Source organism: Calonectris borealis, chromosome 9 (genome assembly GCF_964195595.1).
Source record: "Calonectris borealis chromosome 9, bCalBor7.hap1.2, whole genome shotgun sequence".
In the NCBI taxonomy this organism is placed as follows: Eukaryota; Metazoa; Chordata; class Aves; order Procellariiformes; family Procellariidae; genus Calonectris; species Calonectris borealis.
The window spans coordinates 7,309,324-7,329,123 of NC_134320.1; the positions used below are offsets into that span (position 1 = coordinate 7,309,324).

At 35.8% G+C, this 19,800-nt stretch overlaps 1 protein-coding gene across 1 annotated transcript in view; it reads left to right on the forward strand.

Annotated features, from left to right (window-relative positions):
* The window catches only part of CLSTN2 (calsyntenin 2), a 394,899-nt gene that overhangs the window by 138,785 nt on the left and 236,314 nt on the right, over positions 1 to 19,800 (forward strand). The window contains exon 2 of the mRNA XM_075158151.1: positions 19,207 to 19,329. Within this exon, the coding sequence (XP_075014252.1) occupies positions 19,207 to 19,329 (123 nt within the window). The remainder of the gene's footprint in view (positions 1 to 19,206; positions 19,330 to 19,800) is intronic.

The window sequence follows — 19,800 nt, forward strand, 5'->3', positions numbered from 1 at the left end:
TTTGAGTCCATACTAGTACTGTCAACTGCCAGAACTGGGACACTGAAAATTGGGAGGTAGTTTAGAGACTTCTGCCTTTCGCCTGTGGTTCCTGCTTCCCTGCTGAGGCATAAGTGACCCCGTGAGTACTTGTGATTTCATTGCAAAGTCAAACTGATGGTAAAGCTTTGACTTTGCACTGGAATGGATTTGGAGCAGCTCAAGTGATTTCTTCTGAATGTCGTGAATTGTGTAATGTAGTCTGAAGATTGCAATATCTTCATTATCATCATTTAGAAGCATATTTATTCATAAATATGTTCATATTGTTCTCTTCAGCATTTGCCATGAGACTGCTTAGCATGTTAGATCTCCAGTGCAAGTTTGATACTATATAACTATGCTTATATACCTCTGTTCTGAGAAACGTCTAGAAAGAAATTGTGAGGGAAAGACCTTAAAAAAGGTCTGTTCTGTCTGCATATGTCCCTGTGTAGTAACTGCTGTTCCAGATGAAGATTGATAAGAGACATTTTAAAAGCGTAAAAATATACTTGTAACTATTGCCCGTCCATTTTCTTTTTTCAATGTAGCCCTGAATATGCTCCAGCCTGATCCATCTGAATGTGCATCATTCCTTGTGGAGGAGAAATTTGTATTGATATATTGTGGCCATTATATAAAATTATGCCAACACTGATATAAAAAAGAAATAAATGAAAATATTGATGTAAAAAGTAAAAGGAGAAAAAGGTAAGTATAGTGCGATCAATATCAGAAACAGACAAGAATAAATGAATACAAACACTGACTGATATACAGGAAAAAAGTTCACTGTCTTTACCATGAAAAAGTTACGGAGGCAACAGGAAAAAACAAACAAGCAAAAAAACCCAACCCCTGAATCTTACTAGATTTTTATCTTGCTGTGTAATTGCTTTGTAGAAATGCTGATAAATAACAAAGCTCATCGTGGTTACGTATCATACAATCAGTCCTGTGGTAATAATGTTTTTCTGTACCGGTCTCTCTGCTAGCAAAATGTTCTGCTATGAATGTCATTGTGAATCAATCCTTTTGATGTTCTTTGGATCTGAACACTGTCTCAACCATGTGCCATCAGTCATAATCTCTTATGTAAAAAGGATTTTTATTTTAACCTTGTTTGGTTCAGAAAAAAAACCAGTTACTCATTTTGATTAGTGCTAATGCTTGGGCTGTTACAGGGGGTAGTTTGAAACCACTGCACTTCATAAAGGTGCGTGCTGATTAGAACTTTTTTTTTCATAATGATCTAGTAATGTAGTGATAATGCAAGTAATAGCCCATACCTAATGATTTCGTGTCCAAGGACTAAAAGAATTACTGTAATATATTTAGTGCCAAGTTCTGAGAAAGAATTGTAAATCCATTTCCTTGTGCATTCTTACTAGACATGTGTACATTGTTTGTCTAGCTGCCAAAGGCAAGGCCTGCAAAAAGAAAAAAATAAAATGAGGATACCTGATTTCTGATTCTGCTCTCTTCTGAAGAGGAAGCAGCTGAACCAATGTTCCTGTTCAAAATGCAGAATGTATGTGGAACAAGATGACAATCTGTTTTGAAGGCATACAGCAGAAACTGGGTACCTGGGGTGAAGGTTCACGTGGACTGCTTTCCCATTAATGTTTCTGTTGCAAACAGTGCAAGTTGACCATAGGATAAAACCAGAAGTAGTATCAGAAGCTGGAAGAACACAAATTGAATTTTCAAATTAATTTAGACATAGTCTTGGGGTCTTACTGGGATTAATTCACCGAAGTTTTTTCAATCCTGTCTCCTAGCTGTGTGAAAACATGACCGGGGCTGGTATATTGGCCTAAAACTAGAGTAATCTCATTGAAGTCTGTGATACTATTTCAGATTGGTCTGGTATAGCTGAGATGTGGAATTTGAGACACTGTTTGTTGCACAGAAGCTTTCTGAATCTGCAGAATTCTCCAGATATTTGTTACATCCTCCGAATGAAATCAGCTTCCCAATAGACACCATTGCAATGGGAAGGTGGGGGCGTGGGAAGATTTCACTTTCTTGTTTGTTGCTTTCCTTATCTTTCTTTGGGGAGTGATGCTGGTATGAGATAGTAGTTTCAGAAACACTGTTGCCAGTGAAACTTTTGGCAGTAGCGCTGACTTGCATTGGCTTCCAGTGTCCGTGAAATTATGACTTGCACAGGGTTACTCTTCCTGCTTCTGGTAAAAAAGGTTTAGTAATGAACCTGGCCAAAACATTTCTCTATAGAATATAACTGATTTAAAAAAAAAAAAAAAAAAGCCATGAGTAATTTTTACAAATACTTTTTTTTTCCCCCATTGTTAAATCCAATAGTTACAATTGATTTGATGTGACATTTTCTTCCTTTAAACCCATTTTTTTGACAATATCCTTCAGTCAGTGGCAGCAAAGACTAAAAGCTGCTAGTGCAGAAAAAGTGACCTGCCTTCTCCCTCAATCCTCTGTTAATTCTCAGATTTTGCAGGTGACTGGTGGATCCCTCCACCAAAAAGGCACTACCTTTGTACCGTGCCGCCTGCATAATTATATGCTGGTGTCATCTCATAATGTTACAAAAGAAGATAACTTTCCTCTTGCAGTGCTTTCCCTGCAAGTGTACTGAGCATGACCTTAGACTTGCACTTTACCTGCTCAACCTACTCCTTAAGGATTGAGGATCAGGATGACTGAAAGAATGGAGACTGCTGAAAGTGCTTCTGCTTGTAAACTACCCTGTTAAGATATCTGAACAGGCTCTATTCCTGTGAACAGTGCTTACAAACAAACAAACAAAACCGACCAAAACAACTTTGTTCCCCAGAGAAAAAGAAAAAAAGAAACAACCACCCCCCCCAATCCTAGATTGCAAAATGTTAATAGACTCTAAATAGTAGTGACGAGTTGTGATCAAGGGGAGGAATGTGGAAAGCAGCTGAGATGCTACTTTGTAGGGAGATTTTGTTGAACTTGATGCACCAAGCTGAAAGTTTGAAGTACTTCAGGAGCTGATTCACAACTGGACACCAAGTCCCTGCCTTGGGGGGCAAAAACATGGGGCAAAAGGCAGGGCACAAGAACTTTCAGCCATTCAGTTGTAATCTAGCACTGCAAGTATGGCAAACCTTTGAGCTTACAGTGTCTATAGATTTGTGGTCACCTTTAAATCAGTTGCTTAAACTCTTGGGATTTTTAATTATTCTTCCTCTAGTGAGAATGTGATCTGCACAATCATCTTAGCGTTTTCTTTTTTTGTTCAGTTTTAATTTTAGCGAAGAGTGATGAAAGGAAGAATTATTGCTGGTGTGAGGTAGGAGAAAGCAGATGAGTTATTTTGTTAACATGGCTCTTATGGTAGTGTTTAACTAACAAGTGCTGTACCTAGCAAATTCAGTGACTTTTTCTCTGCATTCCTCCTCACAATGATACAAGCACAAGGCCCATGTGTTTTTACCACTTTGTTATGCAACTGTGCTGTGTAGTATCAGTGGTAAGATTTACGAAAATATGTGCAGCATTTGTTAGGGCAGCTTGCTTGTCATCATTTCCCTCTGTCATCTGCATCTTGTTGAAATGTATGAACACATTTGATACATTTGAATAATCTTGTCTGATGTGTATCTATGAGAGGCAGTGGCTCTCAAAGCCTTGCTCCTGCAGAGCTCCTTTAAGGTCTCACATACGTGAGCCCTGCTGTTTGCCCTCCATGATCCGAGAGTGCTGTTTTCCAAGCTTGCATCAAACCCAGAAGGGACTAGGATCAGTGAGCTGCTGCTACTGTTGGTAGATTCAAGTTGGCATTCTTGGCGTAAAGGCACTCAAAATTTTGCTTTGAAAAAGAAGATACTTTTGAAAGGTTGCCAAGCCCTGCTCTAGATTACATGTCCCTTTTGACAGCAGGTTTTTTTCCTCCTTTGTGTTTGGGGACTACTGATATATGAGACTGGTCAAATATAAGTGGTCCCCTTTTGCCCCTTCTTGCTGAACCATAGCAGTCCTTTGACCTTTGCCAGGCAGGTGGCTTCAGTTGCTTTAAACATGAAGTGAATTGAGGTTGTAGATTCTCTTACCGATACAAAATCTGTAAAATATTCTTTTTTTCTAAAGCCAAGTCTTTTTTCTTATTTAGCCTAATTTCCTAGGGGAAAAATATAGATGACACTTTTCACTCTTTGTTTTAGGAAACATGGACTACCTTAAATTGCGTTCCTTTTTTTGTTTTTTTTTTTTTTTTTTCTTTTCTGTTGTTTTTTTTTTCATCTCTGCTGTAACAGTAAAGGTTGATGAGCAGTGTTGAAGATGTGCTGATATAAACACAGCCAATTGCCAAATCCCTGCATCAGCCTTGTTAAATGTGTGTTTACATGATGATGTGGTATTATTTCTGCATTTATGTAGCTGCAAGCACTTTCCTGGATTCCCAAGCTTGATACAAACATTCAATTAACTCTGCTGTTTCTTGTTACACTTTTATATATAACAATTTTAGTGTTTTTAAGTGTCACTGTCAAATTACTGTGCATGGATCTTGAATGAATGAAGTTTCAAAGTCATCAAAAACCTGGAGTTAAATGTGGTGGGGTTTTTTAATCCATGAGAGACTGGACAGTTACAAATGTGTTTCTAGTTCAGATGAAACTTGTAAATGTTGTACAGTTCAGCTGAGAACATGACATATTCAGACCTTTCTGCCTTTGCACAGAGGGTAGTACATGTAGGGTGAGGTCTTTAGGACTTCTATTTATTTGCAAAATGCAAATAAATAAATAAAATTTATAACTGTGATTTGCTTCATTCCTTCTCTTGTCCTTTCAAGCAATGGCCTCTCCAAATCGGGCAATAAACAACCATCAGTGTTGACCCCTGAAAAATACGTATTTTGATGCCTTACCATTTATGATATGGTGTCATTTCTGCATTTATGTAGCTGCAGGCAGTTTTTTCTGCATTCCAGCTTATTTGTTCCATAGAGGTCTTGACTCCTGTCAGGAAAGCCTGAGTGATCTCATGGGTGCCCGCCATTTTAGTTTTGCCATCGCCTGCCTGTTCTGCATAAACTAATAGAGAAGGTTCTTACCTTCTCTAAGGTTCCCTTTTATTGTTAGCCAGCACATATGCTCATTCATTGATATGGTTCAGCTGTGGTTATCACAAAGCTTCATTTTATCCTCTATTGGTTTGTACTGAGGTATGTTTTCTGGTATGGCTTTTTATGTGTGCTTGCCTTTGAACTGTACTCACTTGTTTCATGTATTTTATGTTTAACATGTCATATTTCTTATATTATAACCTCCTACTTTGGAGTCAGAACCTGTTCTTGGGGATGTTAAAAGCAAGAAGATCACACCACTTTTCTATTAGCAACTCAAATTTTGTGAGGGCAGAGTGTCCTTTGAATATATCATTGAATATGCAATCAATGGACGAAAGATTCTGATTATCAGCAATTATTTCTGAGGAAAGAGCCTCAGAAGAAGAGTATCTGGAGAGCTCTTACTTGAAATTGATACATAGAAACTGTCTGGAGTTGTTGCTTTAGGAAGCCCAGAAAAAAAGTCCTCCTTTATGTTACCCACCTTTTCAAGTGATGGTTGGCTATCACCAGGGTGACCTTTTGAAATACCAAAAATAATGATTTCTGTGTTGTGAAATCTATAAGATCTGAAGTATCGGGAAAAACTGAAGTCAAAGTTTATTTCTTGAAAATATGTCCAGGAGCTTTAACCTTTTCTTCAGATTTCATAGGAATGATTTATATAGTTGTATATATTTTTATGCCCAAAACTAGTTTTTCAGTCAGGTTATTTCAGTAAGAAATATCAGAAATGTGATTTTAGTCAATTGTTCCTTTGACAGCAGCTACTAAAGTTAATGTAACAGGATAAGCTGGTGGCTTTTTTTTTTCCAAATGGAAACTTGGTTGAAGTCTCCTTTCGAAATTCTGTTGCTTGCTCAAATGCAGATATTATGCGCATAATGAGGGGTAAAACTTGACAGGACGTGTCTGTCACTGGAGTAATGAATATCAAATGATCAGTTTGAAGTGAATGAACTGTAAAATATATAATTATCATTCATTGTTCCATACCTTTTGCAATAAAAAGCATGAAATGAAATTTGCAATAAATTGTGTCCCATCTGCAACATTGTAGGACAAAAGCTGATATGTCATGGGTCAAAATCAATCTTACTTATTAGCAATTCATAGAAGTAGTTGATAATTAAGGACAAAGTGATGAAGCTGGGAAAAACAGCATTTGGTACTTAGGTATGAGACTTAACCAATTAACTAAAAAAACCCCAAAATGTGTAGAAGGTGCAGTTTCATTTTTCTTCCATCATTTTGTCTTCCATTCAACAAACAAGTTTTTCTACACTGTCCAAAGCCCTGGAAACTCTCTTTACAGCAGGTAGCAGTAATTAAGAAATTACCTGTGTAATTATCAAGGAATACTAATAAGTAATGAATTGAAGCTTAGCTGTTTTTAAGATTAGGCAGACAGAAATGAATGCTGAATGAATTTATAGACATAAAGAGAGTATCTTATGCAAGTACTCATGTCAAGCTATTCTAAGCAATTCATTATTCTAGTATTATATAGTACCTTTTTTGGAGGAAAAAGGTATTGATTGCATCTAGTCTTTCAGAGTTTCTCAAAATTAGATGTTTTCTCTGAGATGTGTATTTTGGTTTTGGTGGAGAAATACAGCTGAGTTGTCAACTTCTAAACAACATGCATACAAAGGGATTGTGGTGCCTGAGGGCTGGATGTCCTGTCTGTCTAACCATCGATTATTTTACTCTTGTTTATCTGCTTGGTAGTCCTTGTAGCCTGTACACAATATGATGGTTTACATCAAAATTCAAACCAGCAGTTTTCCATCATCATTTTATTTTCCTTTATTTGCTTTAGGCCTGTCAGCAGACCTAGTGGCTGGCCCATACCTCGTGGGCCACATGTGACTTCCATGGAGTTCATGAGACTCCTGTTCCCAGAGTGCATGTATCATCTGACAAGCAGCAGGGCTGTGCTAGAAAAGGAGGAGATGACTAATCTCAATCCTGTTGTTGGGAAGAAGTGCAAAATAGGAATTACTGTAGCAGATGTCACTTGGTTGCCATGCAAGTGAGTGAAAAATTCCATCCCACAGCAGAGAAAAGGAACCTGCTGGCATTTTCATCTCCCATCTGTGACCCAGTTACAGACCTTCCATGGTTTTTAATGATGAGGCTGTTTTAGCATATGGTTTTATACAGGCAGGAAGATTGGTCAGTCTTGCCATAGTTTTTTCTTTACTGTGAGGCCCCTTGTACAGTGTGCCACAAGTCTAAAAGCATTTTGGCATTGTCTGAGTAGGGCAGAAACACAGACAGGAACTAAACATTTTTGAAGGAGGAAAAACCCAAAAAGAAACCTTTGAGTAACATTTATGTTTGCATCTGAAAGGCTATGCAGAGCCCAGAATGCTGGCTTCAGTTATGTTCAATAACAGAGGGAGGAAAAGTAACCCATACATTCAAGTGATCTCTACGTTTTTTTCCTGTATTTGTATATGTCCTTCCTCACTCTTTATATGAGCAGGCTAAAGTGAGAGGGACAATTGTACAGGGAGGTTACTTGGAGTACTGCTGGAAAGCTGTCTTAAATCATTGTGGAAGTTGATAGATTGCTGTCATTCCTAAAGAGGCTGAGATCTAAAAAGCCTCTTGGCACTGAGGTTTGAGCATGGGGACAGGAATGTGTTATTGGTGCAATGTCATGGTCCAGCTCTGACTAGAACAGGGCTCGGCGCTTCGTAATTCTGACTCCTAATGTAGGCAAATTCTGTCACACTTTCACTCTGAGCACCAACTGTACTCAAAATTTATTATTTAAATACATAAATGTGGATATGAGGAAGGAGTATTTGCTAATGTATGCATTATATTTTAAATCTAGGCTGTTGGCAACCTAATTTCTGTGTAAATAGACTGGTATGTTTCAAATCATCTAGAAATTAGGAGACACACTGAGGATGTTGAGGGGAAGAAGAGAGAGAAAAATAAGAGGCCATTTTCAGGTTGAAATGCAGAAGAGATAGGTGAGAGTTTTGAGGAAATAAACCATTCAAGCAGGATGAGTGATAACTTTAGGTTTAAATCTATAGAAAACGGTCTGAGAGAAACAAGATTGCCTTGGGGGAAAAAAAAAGCCTCATTGATAATGAGGAGGAGCATAAAAGACAAATGAAACATTGTGTTATAAAGTCAGAGCTGCTTATAATCATAAACAGTCTCAAAACTTAAAAACCATTCACTTAATTTACTCCATTTATGGGAGTAAAAGTTATGTAATCATTATTTTATTAATGTATGGGATCACGTAATAAATGCCAATATTTTTAGGGATATTCTGGAGAGAGGTTTGGGGTGAGGATGGACAGTCAGTTAATGTATGTATTTTGAGGTACATTTCAATTTAAGAGACATCTGAATGCAAAATACGGAAATACTTGCAAGTGGACTTTATTCTGTGTTTCTCTGTAGTGCACTTCTGCCTACACTATTGATAGTTATTTTTACACTTAATTGTTTAATCTGTGGATTTTGGTACATGAATATTAGACAGGATGTCCTTACATGAAACTCTGTGATTTGTGTATAACAGGTGTGTACCATCTTACATGTGTACCTCTTGCAGTGTAATAGTGATTCTGACATGTTTAGTCCATTTGTGGTTTAACCATAATCCTAAAATGGTACAAGACATCCAGAGGATATGTACTGTAAAGTTTTCTTATGCTCCCAGCCTCTTTGTTTCTGTGCATGGTCACATCTTTCACTTAACCTTTCAGCTTCACAAGCCTTGGTTCACATAAACGTGTCTAGAATTTATCAGTATTTCTCAGTTTCTTGCACTCTTCCTATTTTTCCCTCTTTTCTTAAGTATCTGAGTTTCTTGGTTTTCATCAGAGAATAAAGCGTATCTTTTCAAAAATGCAATCACTATTTCAAAACCAACATGACTAATTTGGAAAGAGTGGTGGCCATAATAAAGAATAAGATCGCTAGCCTCTTTCAAGATAGCCTGGGGCCCCACCTCTCTGGAGTAAGTAAAGGACAGGTAATTTGAAGCAATACCTGTCCTTTATGTAATCAGGTTCTCTCTGCTGAATATCCTTCAGCTCCTGTTCTATGGAAATCTATAATTTTGAACAAATAATGGAAAGATGAACACCAATACTTTCTTCTATTTCAAAAAAATAAACTACTTACTCCTTTAAAATCCATAGCATTAGGATTTAGCTCATTTCCCAAGATTTCCAAATGTGTAGGCTTATGTGTAGGAGCATGGGATTTCAGTGAGATGAAATTTGTGATAACTCTCATGAGTCTGTGCTATCAAAATAGAGTGGCACAAAATTTTATAAAGGTTACAATTTCTTAAGTTTTTTTTTCATTTGTTTTAGCCTCATAATCTAATAGTGGTTTTAACTTTGAATTTTTCAAAATACCATTCTTAACTGCAGAATATTGCTGAAGTTCTTGAGACGTAATTGCAATAAACCTAAGTTACTTTAATTTCCATTTTTAAAACTTCAACTTAAGTTACTATTTACAAAGAAAAACTGTTGCTAACTTGAAGTATAAGGTGCTGAAAAACTAGTGCCTTTGAAAATCTGCTCAGCAAATGTTAAAACGCCTAGTGTTCTGTAATAGTTACAATGTTCATTTTAGAGATGTCATAACTGAGACCATTCATAGGAAGAAATGCCAGCAATTGGAATTCCCTGGTTTTAATATTTCAGGCATTATATGTGCAAATTTGTTCTTTAGTTAAACAGGGCACCCTGCAGATCTGTAACTCCTCAATGAGGTCTATCTTTGGTGCTATTAGGAGATTACTCTTGCTTTTCTGCATAGTCATCGAAGTTTTTTTTTGTTTCCCATGGCAACACACTGTCTAGATAAAAATGTTTAATAGTGATAGGTATGTTCCTCAGCGTTGCTTTAAATATCTGGATTATTTACAAGATATTGATATCTGGTCCGTGAAACAACTGTGCTGGAATCCCTGTTCAGATAGTGTCACCTGACAAAACTCTTCAGAGGATGCTCCTGTATTGTTTCTTTAAGGAATAAGGACTAGAGCCAGTTTTATTTAAAATGCATGCTGTAAACTCTCATAATGGAAAGATAAATCCATGTTCTGAACAGCTTTCAGTCCAAACAAAAAAAGATAAAGCATGTAAGAATGGGGTAGCTTCATATAGTGAATGTGGAGTTATTAATTATTGAAGAAAGTTAAATGAAATGGTAGAGTGGTTAAATATTGTGAATCTCAAGCTTTTACGTATTTTTAAATGAGAATGAGGCTGCTCATAAGAAATTTGTGTTGAATTAAAGGTCAGCATTGGTAAGCAAGATAAATGTTTTTTGAGTACAGCTAAATACATAGGAAAACACAATCTCATTTGTTTATGACCTTTTCTGTCCTTGTGACATGAATGAAAACATTTTTATGCTATTAGATACTTCCTCCAAGATTTTTAACTTTATAGACTTTCATGTATGTTCCCATGGCTAGTTGTGGGACAGACTCATAACCTAATTCCAGTTTTATTCCTTTATATATAGTACACAGGCAACTTCCTGGTCCGAACATTGAGGCATATAGACTGTGGTAGTTCAGAATTCAGTTTTGTATTCTCTGTAGTATATTTGTTATGACAAATATCAATAGATAAATTTATAAGGACTGGACATCTTAAATCAAGGAGATGAAATCTCTTTTGTATTAATAAAAACAACTTGTAAACTTAAAAGACAGTTTAGGGCACAGAGAGCACAACTATGTGGTCCATTACCTAAAATGGTACAGTGCAAAGGTTTATTTTTATATGTATATGTAAATTCAAAATGTGCTTTTCGGAAATAAGGGTCAAAAGTAAAAATGCTGCTAAAAGTCTTACATATCAATATTGTGAGTAGAGTTTTATGAAATTTGTAGCTAGACTGTTTTTCCTGATCAGTACAGATTTGGGTTGACCAAAGCATTTAGTAAGTTCCTGTTAAATGTTTAATATTGATTTGATCAGTGTTAAAAATAGTATGTCTTCTCCACTCAAAAAAAAAAAAAAAAAAATTACAAGAGAATCAAGCATATTTTATGGCTACATAAACTTCTAAGCATGTCAGAATAAATACAGAGTATGTTATTTTACTTTAGAAATAGACAATAGATCACTCATATACTATCGAGTCTGTTAGACAAGGCATTTGATGCTTTTGGTCAAATAAGCTTGTAATAAGAATTAGCTACTAACAAAGGAGTCGTCCACCTCAAATTTTCCCCTTTTTTTTTTATGTAAGAACAAATTTTGCTAATGGGAATTGTCATTATGGAAAGGCCTTCCCTTGGGGGCCAGAAAAAATACTTATGGCAGAAGAGTTTCTTATGCAGTCTATTTTGTGCAAAATAGGTTTTTGTTGCGCAGTATGATCAGACCAATGCCAAGTTATCTGTAGGATCTCCACTGAGTAATTTAATGTTGCTGAGATGCACTGCTTATAATATATTCTTTAGTTAAAATGTTCTCCAAAGAGTTCACATCTCATAATCACATATTATAAATCATATAAATTCTGCTTTAACTGAACTTAGTGCCAAAACTCACATTGCCTTAATTGGGGCAGGAATTTCACATTATTATTTTATGTAAAAGCACATAAAGCATTATGATTTAAAGTTATCTGTCTAACAGTAAACCCAGAACATAACTACTGGTGCTTTCAGTAATTCAGGCAATGCCATCACATGGAGAACTAAGCATGTGAGACAGAAGAATAAATTTCTTCTTTACAATTTGTCTTTGACAAAACATATAAAATGTGTTTTGTATGTGAAAGTTTCAGGAAAGTTTTCCGTTTCTTTTGTATGTAGGGAAACATAACATTCTGTTTTCTGCTGATACAGCCACTCAATGTTTTTTTTCCCTAATGTTGAGAAAGATTTAATCCTGTAAAATGCAAACATTTATTTACTTTGCTTACTTCCCAGCCATTTTCAGTTTCCACTTCTAGCTTAGTTTCTTTTCCCTCAAAATGCATTTATCCATGTCCTTGTTTCCTCTGCCTTCCAGAGGAAGACTTAAATTCTTTATCAAACTCCTAATCCTCATTTCTGTAGTGACCTAAGCCCCCAGATCTCCCTATCTTCTGAACTCTTTGTTCTTAGCTGCTATGCTATGACATCTTAGATTTCTATCCTATCTTTGGTTTCTAGCCCTGGCCCATTCTGGAGCAGGCAATGCCGGAAATCCAGGTTTTCATCTCTGGTCGTATCTTTGCAGAATTAAGGTCTGCTATGTTATCAAGTTACAGGTGCACAATACAGTCACATATATGAACTATGTGAGCAGGACTTGTTTATTGAAAACACAATCTTTGAAATATTCCAGTTATCAGTAACTAGAGTTACTGGAGACGCTAGCAAATTTCTGTTAAGGATGTGAATTTTCAAAACTTCTAGCTTGATCGTGTAAGAGTGAACATGGCACAAGCCACATTTGTGAATCAAAATAATCTTCTGAACTCTCCCTCTTCCCCTTTAAAGTTTCTACTTCTTGATCCAAAGTCCAGGGCTGTTAAAACTATCCAGAGAAAAGGCCACTGGATTTTAACGATGGACAAATTCTTTTTTTCAGTAGCCTTTTTCTCTGAAATACCTGAAACAATGAGGTAGAACTCTGGCCCTTGCTGACCCCACCAGTCTTACTGTGGCATTTACCCAGCAAAGTATCACCCCAAAGGAGGAGTGGACTGCCAAACCAATGGCATCCAGATCTGGGGAGGAGGTTTTTTCAGCCATAATGATCGTGCATTGCAGATGTCGGTATGTCATCTGCATCATTAGGATTTTTATGTTATGCAGTATCCTCCTAATAGGGCATTAGAAGCATTCTTTTTCTTTGCTGTACGAGGTAAGGACTTGTCACTTATAGTGCAGACTGCATAAGGCCTGAGGTTGTCTTTTGTATTCTACAGAAGTTAATGGGATTTCAGGTATATGTTTAAAAGGCTTCCTAAGCATCCTCAATTTGGCTGTTTTTTAGGGGTAAGCTTTTGACACTTAAAAAGACAGGATTCCAACAGGCTGAGCTGAAGATCATTGAAGTTAGCAGATGAAAGGACTTAAAGCTGAACTAAGTGATAAAAAAGCCTAAATTTTCTGCTGATTTTACTGGAATCAACAATCTCTTTAAGCTAGAGATAGAGATGAAAGAGATGCTATTTTGGAAAAAAGAAAGAAAGAAATCATTTGCATTCATAAGGCAATTCCTAACCCTTATAATTTGCTACCTCAAGTTTTAACTTCCTAAAGTTTAGAAATCAGCAGTTAAATCAACCAGGCAGTATTGACTCTGCCCTAGTGTCAGTAGTTAAAGCTTCTAATATTCACTTTTTTTCTTCCATAGTTCTTTTATAATGTGTTATTTTTGGATCAGTGACATTTTCTAAGTATTTTCGTTCAGAAACCATCTGAATTTTGGAAATACCATTGTACTGTATTCCTTGTACACATGCTGCTTTCCATCCATTCCTCCTGCCCCAAACAAGTGTCTATCTTGGGTTATAGAAAAGATGTTGTCTTTCCTCATAAGATGATGTTCTCATACATTTTGTCTATATTGTGGTCCAGTTACAATAATACTTCAGCACTGACAAATTGCAGCTCTATTCACAGGCATTGAGAATTGGAAGATTTAATTTACAGAGAGTATGATTGTCTTCAGAAAGCCCGGTGCATGTCTTGCAGTCTGATAAAGCAGGCAGTTGTATTTTAATATTGTAGACATTACAGATGCAGTTTCGTGTACCTATAGCCATACTCATCATAAAGGGCTTTTTGGTAGATTGCCAAAGAGCTTGGGATGGGAGGTGGTTGCTATTTTCTTTTCCTGCCGCTGATGTATCAATGTCTTGTCTGTGATTTTGTTCTCTTTCTGCTGCAGAGCTTCCCATGGTCATTCGGTGCAGGTGTGAAGTGCTCAGATGCAATCATAGTTTGTAGGGGAGTTTGGCATGAAGGGTTGGTTGTTTTTCTTACCATTTATCAGGAGGCAAGTAGCAGGGTGGGTTTTTGAGCACGCCCTCTGGAAGGGGTAAAACCCAGGGCACTGTGCAGAGGATGGGGAAAAGGCACCAAAGTAGAATGTAGGAGTTTGGCATATTTTTGGGGTTCTAAACATCTTCTGGACTTTCTCTGTATTCATCTTCCTAAATTTTGGGGCTTGTCCTTGAACTGACTTTCAAGACAACATTCCTGGGGGCATGAGATTTCCTGCAGACTCTACAGAATGAGTTTGTTTTTCTTTTGCCTTTTTCAACTTCATTGTTTTATGTGCCAAGTCCATTTGCAGATGGAACGCAGAGTGGCAGTTTTCTAGCAAGATTGTTTAATTACATCCAAAGGCTTGTAATCACAAGCTTTGGTGGGACAGACTATGAAAATGCAGTGTACATGGTGCATACAAATTTTAATGAATTGACCTCTAACTGTAATAAAGGAAAAAGATTAATTGCCTTATCCTATATGCTACAAATTATTTACATTATGATTTTATATGAATGACTAATAAATTATAGGAAGGAAGGCAAGTTTTAAAAAAAAGAACCCACAGCATAGGTATATTTCATCTCTACATCGTAACTAAATATGTGTTTGAATTCATGAAAGCATTGCACTGATTTCAGTTTTTACCCAGCTAGGCAAATGCAAGGAAAAGGTAAATGATAAATGCTTTCAAAGAAGATTTTTGAAAAAAAGTATGGTTTTTTGTCTTTTTTAGAATTTTTTTGCAGTTTTAGAGTTAATATAAGTGTGCTACAACTTAATACACCTTAAGAGGGAAAAGAATTTTCTGTATAGCTCTTATCTGCTGAATATCCAGCTTGTTTGCTTTTTTGAGTTTAGCTTGCTGTATAGTACTCTGCTCTCACAGTTCCTGAAACTTCACATACAAATCTGTATATAGATTTCTTCCATCATCTTTAGTAAATGCAAATCAAAAAATGTAGTTTACCTATCACTTTCTTTTATAGGATATTGTTAATTGTAAGCGCTGCTGAGAAACATTAAAATATTCTTTTAATCATTTGTGCCTCTTCCATTTTAAAGATAAAGTAAAAAGTTCCCACCTTATTTTAAAGTTTATAAAATTTCCAAAAATGCACATGTTAATCTTCAAGAGATTCTAATAAACACCTTATATAATGGAAATTACATAATTTCTTAAATAATGTGAATTTTAGGGTTTTTTTCTATTTAAACACACAGTTTCATATAGCCTAAAGTAGACAGCATGGTAAAACTTTTTTTGTTCTGGTGTTTAAATAAATGCTGTGTGGTATTACTGTGTCTTTGGGAACCTGACCTAAAATTTGACTGGTTTTGATGTAACTGAGAAGAGAATGCAACTTTAACATAGTTTGGGGCGCATTTTAAACTAAATGTGGATTGCAAGGAAAAGCGTAACTGTATATATTTACATTAAGATCTTTAGGTTCTAACCAATTACAGTCAAAAAAAAAAGTGATTTTTTTTTCCAGATACGGCTTTGGATATCTGTCAAGAATAAAGCTCTTAAAAAAATCTACTCAGCTCATGGGATTTCTGTAATTTTCTGCCAATATTCTATATATGTTGTCTAAACCACAAATTATTCCCCTAAACATGAATATAGCCTGGATCTGAATGCGTGTTAGTCTATCTCAAACATATTAAATTTTTTTTTTCTACAATAATAAAAATAATTATTTGAAGGTCAGGGCTAGAAAAATGGAGGGTAAAAGGCAATATTGCTTAAGTTACAGGAAGTCATGTTTTGAGGTGCAGATCTTACTCTAAGGCAGAGGAATTAGTGTCTGTGTTGCAGGTAATGTTTTTACTTCAGTACATTAATATTATAAAAGTAGAGAGAGAGTGGGTATGGGAGGAAAAAAATCATGCTCTTAAAGAGGGCACAACTAGAAGAATATGTAATTTGTATTTAAAAATATGTACTTCTCAAATATCTTGAAATTTGAATCAGTAGCTAGAATGAGACAGGACAAAACACTTTTGAATTAATTTTTAAACATGTATTTGCTTTAAAGATGCTGCGTAGGGGTAGGAAAATATCAGAGGTTTATGAGGTGGGTTGGCCTCTCATATCACGTGGATAAATACTGATTTGAACCAGTCTAACATTTTTTAGCTGCCCTTTAGTCTTGGAGGAAGAAATGTAAAGTATTCATTAATCATGTTACATTTGAAGGTACTTTTTTAAGAATCTAGTATCTTATGAAGGCCTATATAGTGGTGTATGCATTTACTAAGAGTTTCTATGTTAAAATTTTAGCAACCTTTAGCAGAGAAAATATAAATGACCGCCCCAACCAGAACACCAGCTACTAATCTCAGTATTACAAATTTTTTATTTTAAAACAAGTACCCAAAACAGGTAAAAGGATGAATTAATTTTAATAATGTGAAAATATTTCAAATGTATAGATCTTCTGATGCAAAAGAATGGTTTTGCACTCCCAAAGAGTGTGGATGATTTCCGTAATTTTTAAAATTTCCACACCACGTGTTACACAAAGCTTGTATAGTCATAATTTTTCCTTTGGAGATGTACCTCATAAGAGCTTGCAAATAATTTAACCTTTTATTGTATTTGGTTTTGTTTTATTGTTCCTTTCTTCTTCCTAATACGTCTCTAAGGTCTGGGGCTAAATTGTAGAACTTGTTCCTAATGTACTTTCTTCTCTTCCAACCCCAACATAATTTAAGGAATTACGTTGCTGTCACTCATTTGACTGTTGTTATTGCTCACGGGACGCTAATGGAGAAAAGATAACACTAGTAGAATTGCAGTCACTGTATACTGAAACTGTTTCTTAAGCAAAAGTGTCATCAAAACTATTCTGTAGTAGCTATAGTTGGAAGAAAGGGGTTTTTTTAGTTTTTTTTTGTTGTTGTTTGTTTGTTTGTGGGGTTTTTTTGTTTGGTTGGGGTTTTTTGGTTTTGTTTTGGTTTTTTTTTGTGAGAGCTCAGACAATTAACAGAACCAGGAGAAAGGAAAAAACTGGATTTGGTACTTTAACTTTTAGTTGCATAAGGAGTTCCCTTTTCATGCAAATTCGTATTTACTAGTTCATTATTGTTAAATTGTATCTGCCTTCAATCAAGAAATCACCTTTTGTTCTGCACAGCATGTATCAATCAAAGCCTTTGAGTCATATCAGAGTACCAGTGGAGCATATTTATGTGTCTGGATGTTCAGGCAATTCACATATTCAAGTAACAGATACAGAATGCTTCAATTGCCTTGGAATCCCAAATGCCATACAAAGCTCTGAAATTGCATCCATCACTTCTCATATTTCAACATTGACAAGACTTTTGGCCTTCATCCTATTACATAAACTCGCCAATCTCTCCTCTGGCTGTACAGTCATTACAAGATGAAGAGATTTGAGTTCCCTATTTTCCATTTCACCTTTCCCTGACACATCCTCGGTTTAATCTTCCCATTGCTTAGTTATTGCAAAAATGGGCAAAACCACTGTGAAGATAAGTATGCTTTCTTCTGAAAGAATATATATTGCAACGTATAAATGAACCAAAGTTCTCATATTAGTGGTTAGAATATAAAATAATTCAGCTTTAAAAGGACCTCAGATCATTCTTCCTGAGTCCACAATTTCCTAATGATTAAACAAAGAAACAAGAAGGAAAAAGAATGAATTTCAGTTTGCCATAAGTATATTTGTTTGCTTTTTCCAAATAGCCAGTAAACAAAATAATTTGTTAATTGCCCAGCTCTTCTGCTGTGGCCAGAGCCCTCTCTATTGTCTTGGTGTCTATTGCTACTTTCTTTACATAGAAGAAACTATGTGGGAGAAACTTGAAACTCATTCTTGTCTGGGGGTTTTACAGAAGAAAAGGCAGGAAAGAGTTCAGGGTTGTGTGTGTGTGCAGATTTCATTGTTTGTTTGTTTTTATAGTGGGGTTATTTTAAATAATCCCCTCTGGTTCAATTTGTTTTTGCTTTATGTGTCAACCCTCCATCTTTGAGGTGATTTCTGTTACCTCACCAGATGTTTTCCTCAGCATCTGGTATACACAACTAAATAATAGGTACAAAAATTACCTTGCATCCGGACTTGGTGAAAACGTAGTAGATATTCCTTAGTGCAGTGTTCCCTCATGTCTGGGGTAGTACATTCTTCAAATTGCAATATGTTTAGGCTAGCACCATTGTATTACTTACGCAGGAGTTCCAAAAACATAACATGCAGATTGTGGCTGTGGGAACAAAATGCTATTTATAAGCAGAGCAAAGCTAAGCCTCTTACAAAATAAAAAGGAAGGGGAAAATGCATCTTCATACTGTCCTATAAATAGGAGATGGTTGGTGAGAGGGATGCTCATTGAAAGGGCTTAGGAATAAGACAATCTGATGATACGTGGTGTATCCCCTACTTTAAAAGTGTCTTTTTGTGTGATCTTCCTATGTATTTCAAGACCAGATATCCTAATGTTCAGCAGCTATATTTGAAGGACACATTTTTTTTCCCATTTAAGCATAACTAAAGCTGGTTAAATGGAAAAGAGGTGGCGGCTTTTATCAAAGTGATTAAAATGTGGAAGTTTATTTTTTTGTCTACAATGTACAGAACACAAAAGTCATTTTAGATATTTTTCCAAAAATATAAAATGAGAAGTTGACCGAAAGTCCAATGTTCTCACTTGCCCTTCTGCTTGCCTTTGTGTCTTGACAAGAGTTGTGTTTCTCTGGGTCTCTTTTCTCTTGTATCAGAGTTTTGTAACTGAAAGCAATTCCTTCAAAAGTGTCTGATCGTAATTATGTTTGACAGTTGGGAACACATTAAAAATATTTTGAAAATTGGCTTTTTATTTTGGTGTCTTAATTGTAGGGATGTCTGTAAGTGGTGGTTTTCTCATCAATGAATTGCAGTACAATATGCATAATAATTTTGCTTTAATATTTGAATGTTTATAAAGTACTTTGGGATCTTGTTAGTGGCTTTTGAGTAATAACATCAATATTGGACTTACGTTAAATAATTTCTCTTTAAAGATTAAAATGAGCTAGATGCATGTAAAACACAAATCAAATTAATTAGGCATACTATTTCTTTTCTAGTGAACAAACACAAACCCTGGATTGAGACATCGTACCATGGAATCATAACTGAAAACAATGACACTGTAATTTTGGATCCTCCCCTTGTTGCTTTGGATAAAGATGCACCTGTTCCTTTTGCAGGTAGGAACATACATTAACAGCAGCATTTGAGCTTATGGATTGCATTATGAAGTTATTAACATTTGTAAGGAATGAATTTGCAGTGCAGAGATAATGTAATTTGAAGGACATGTTTAGAGGCTGTATCTGAGTACTCAGGACTTGACCGTTGGCCCATAGACCTTGAAATGAAATGTCTTTTACAATGAATGTGTCTGCTCATTTGTTGTGAAGCAGAAGTGATTATAAACAGCATAATACAGCAGGCTTCCACTATCAACACATTTTTAATGAAAACACAAGAATAATGTAATTAAATTTGAATTTTCTTTTATAGAAATGAATCATTACAATTGCCTAAAGTAATAATACATAGTTAATTTTGTTTGGTAATAAGAGCCCATGCTTTCTTCCAAAAACATAGCCGTTTGTCCTGGCTATGGACAAACTATGTGACAAATATTTAAAGTTGCTAAAATCTTATGTTAGTGT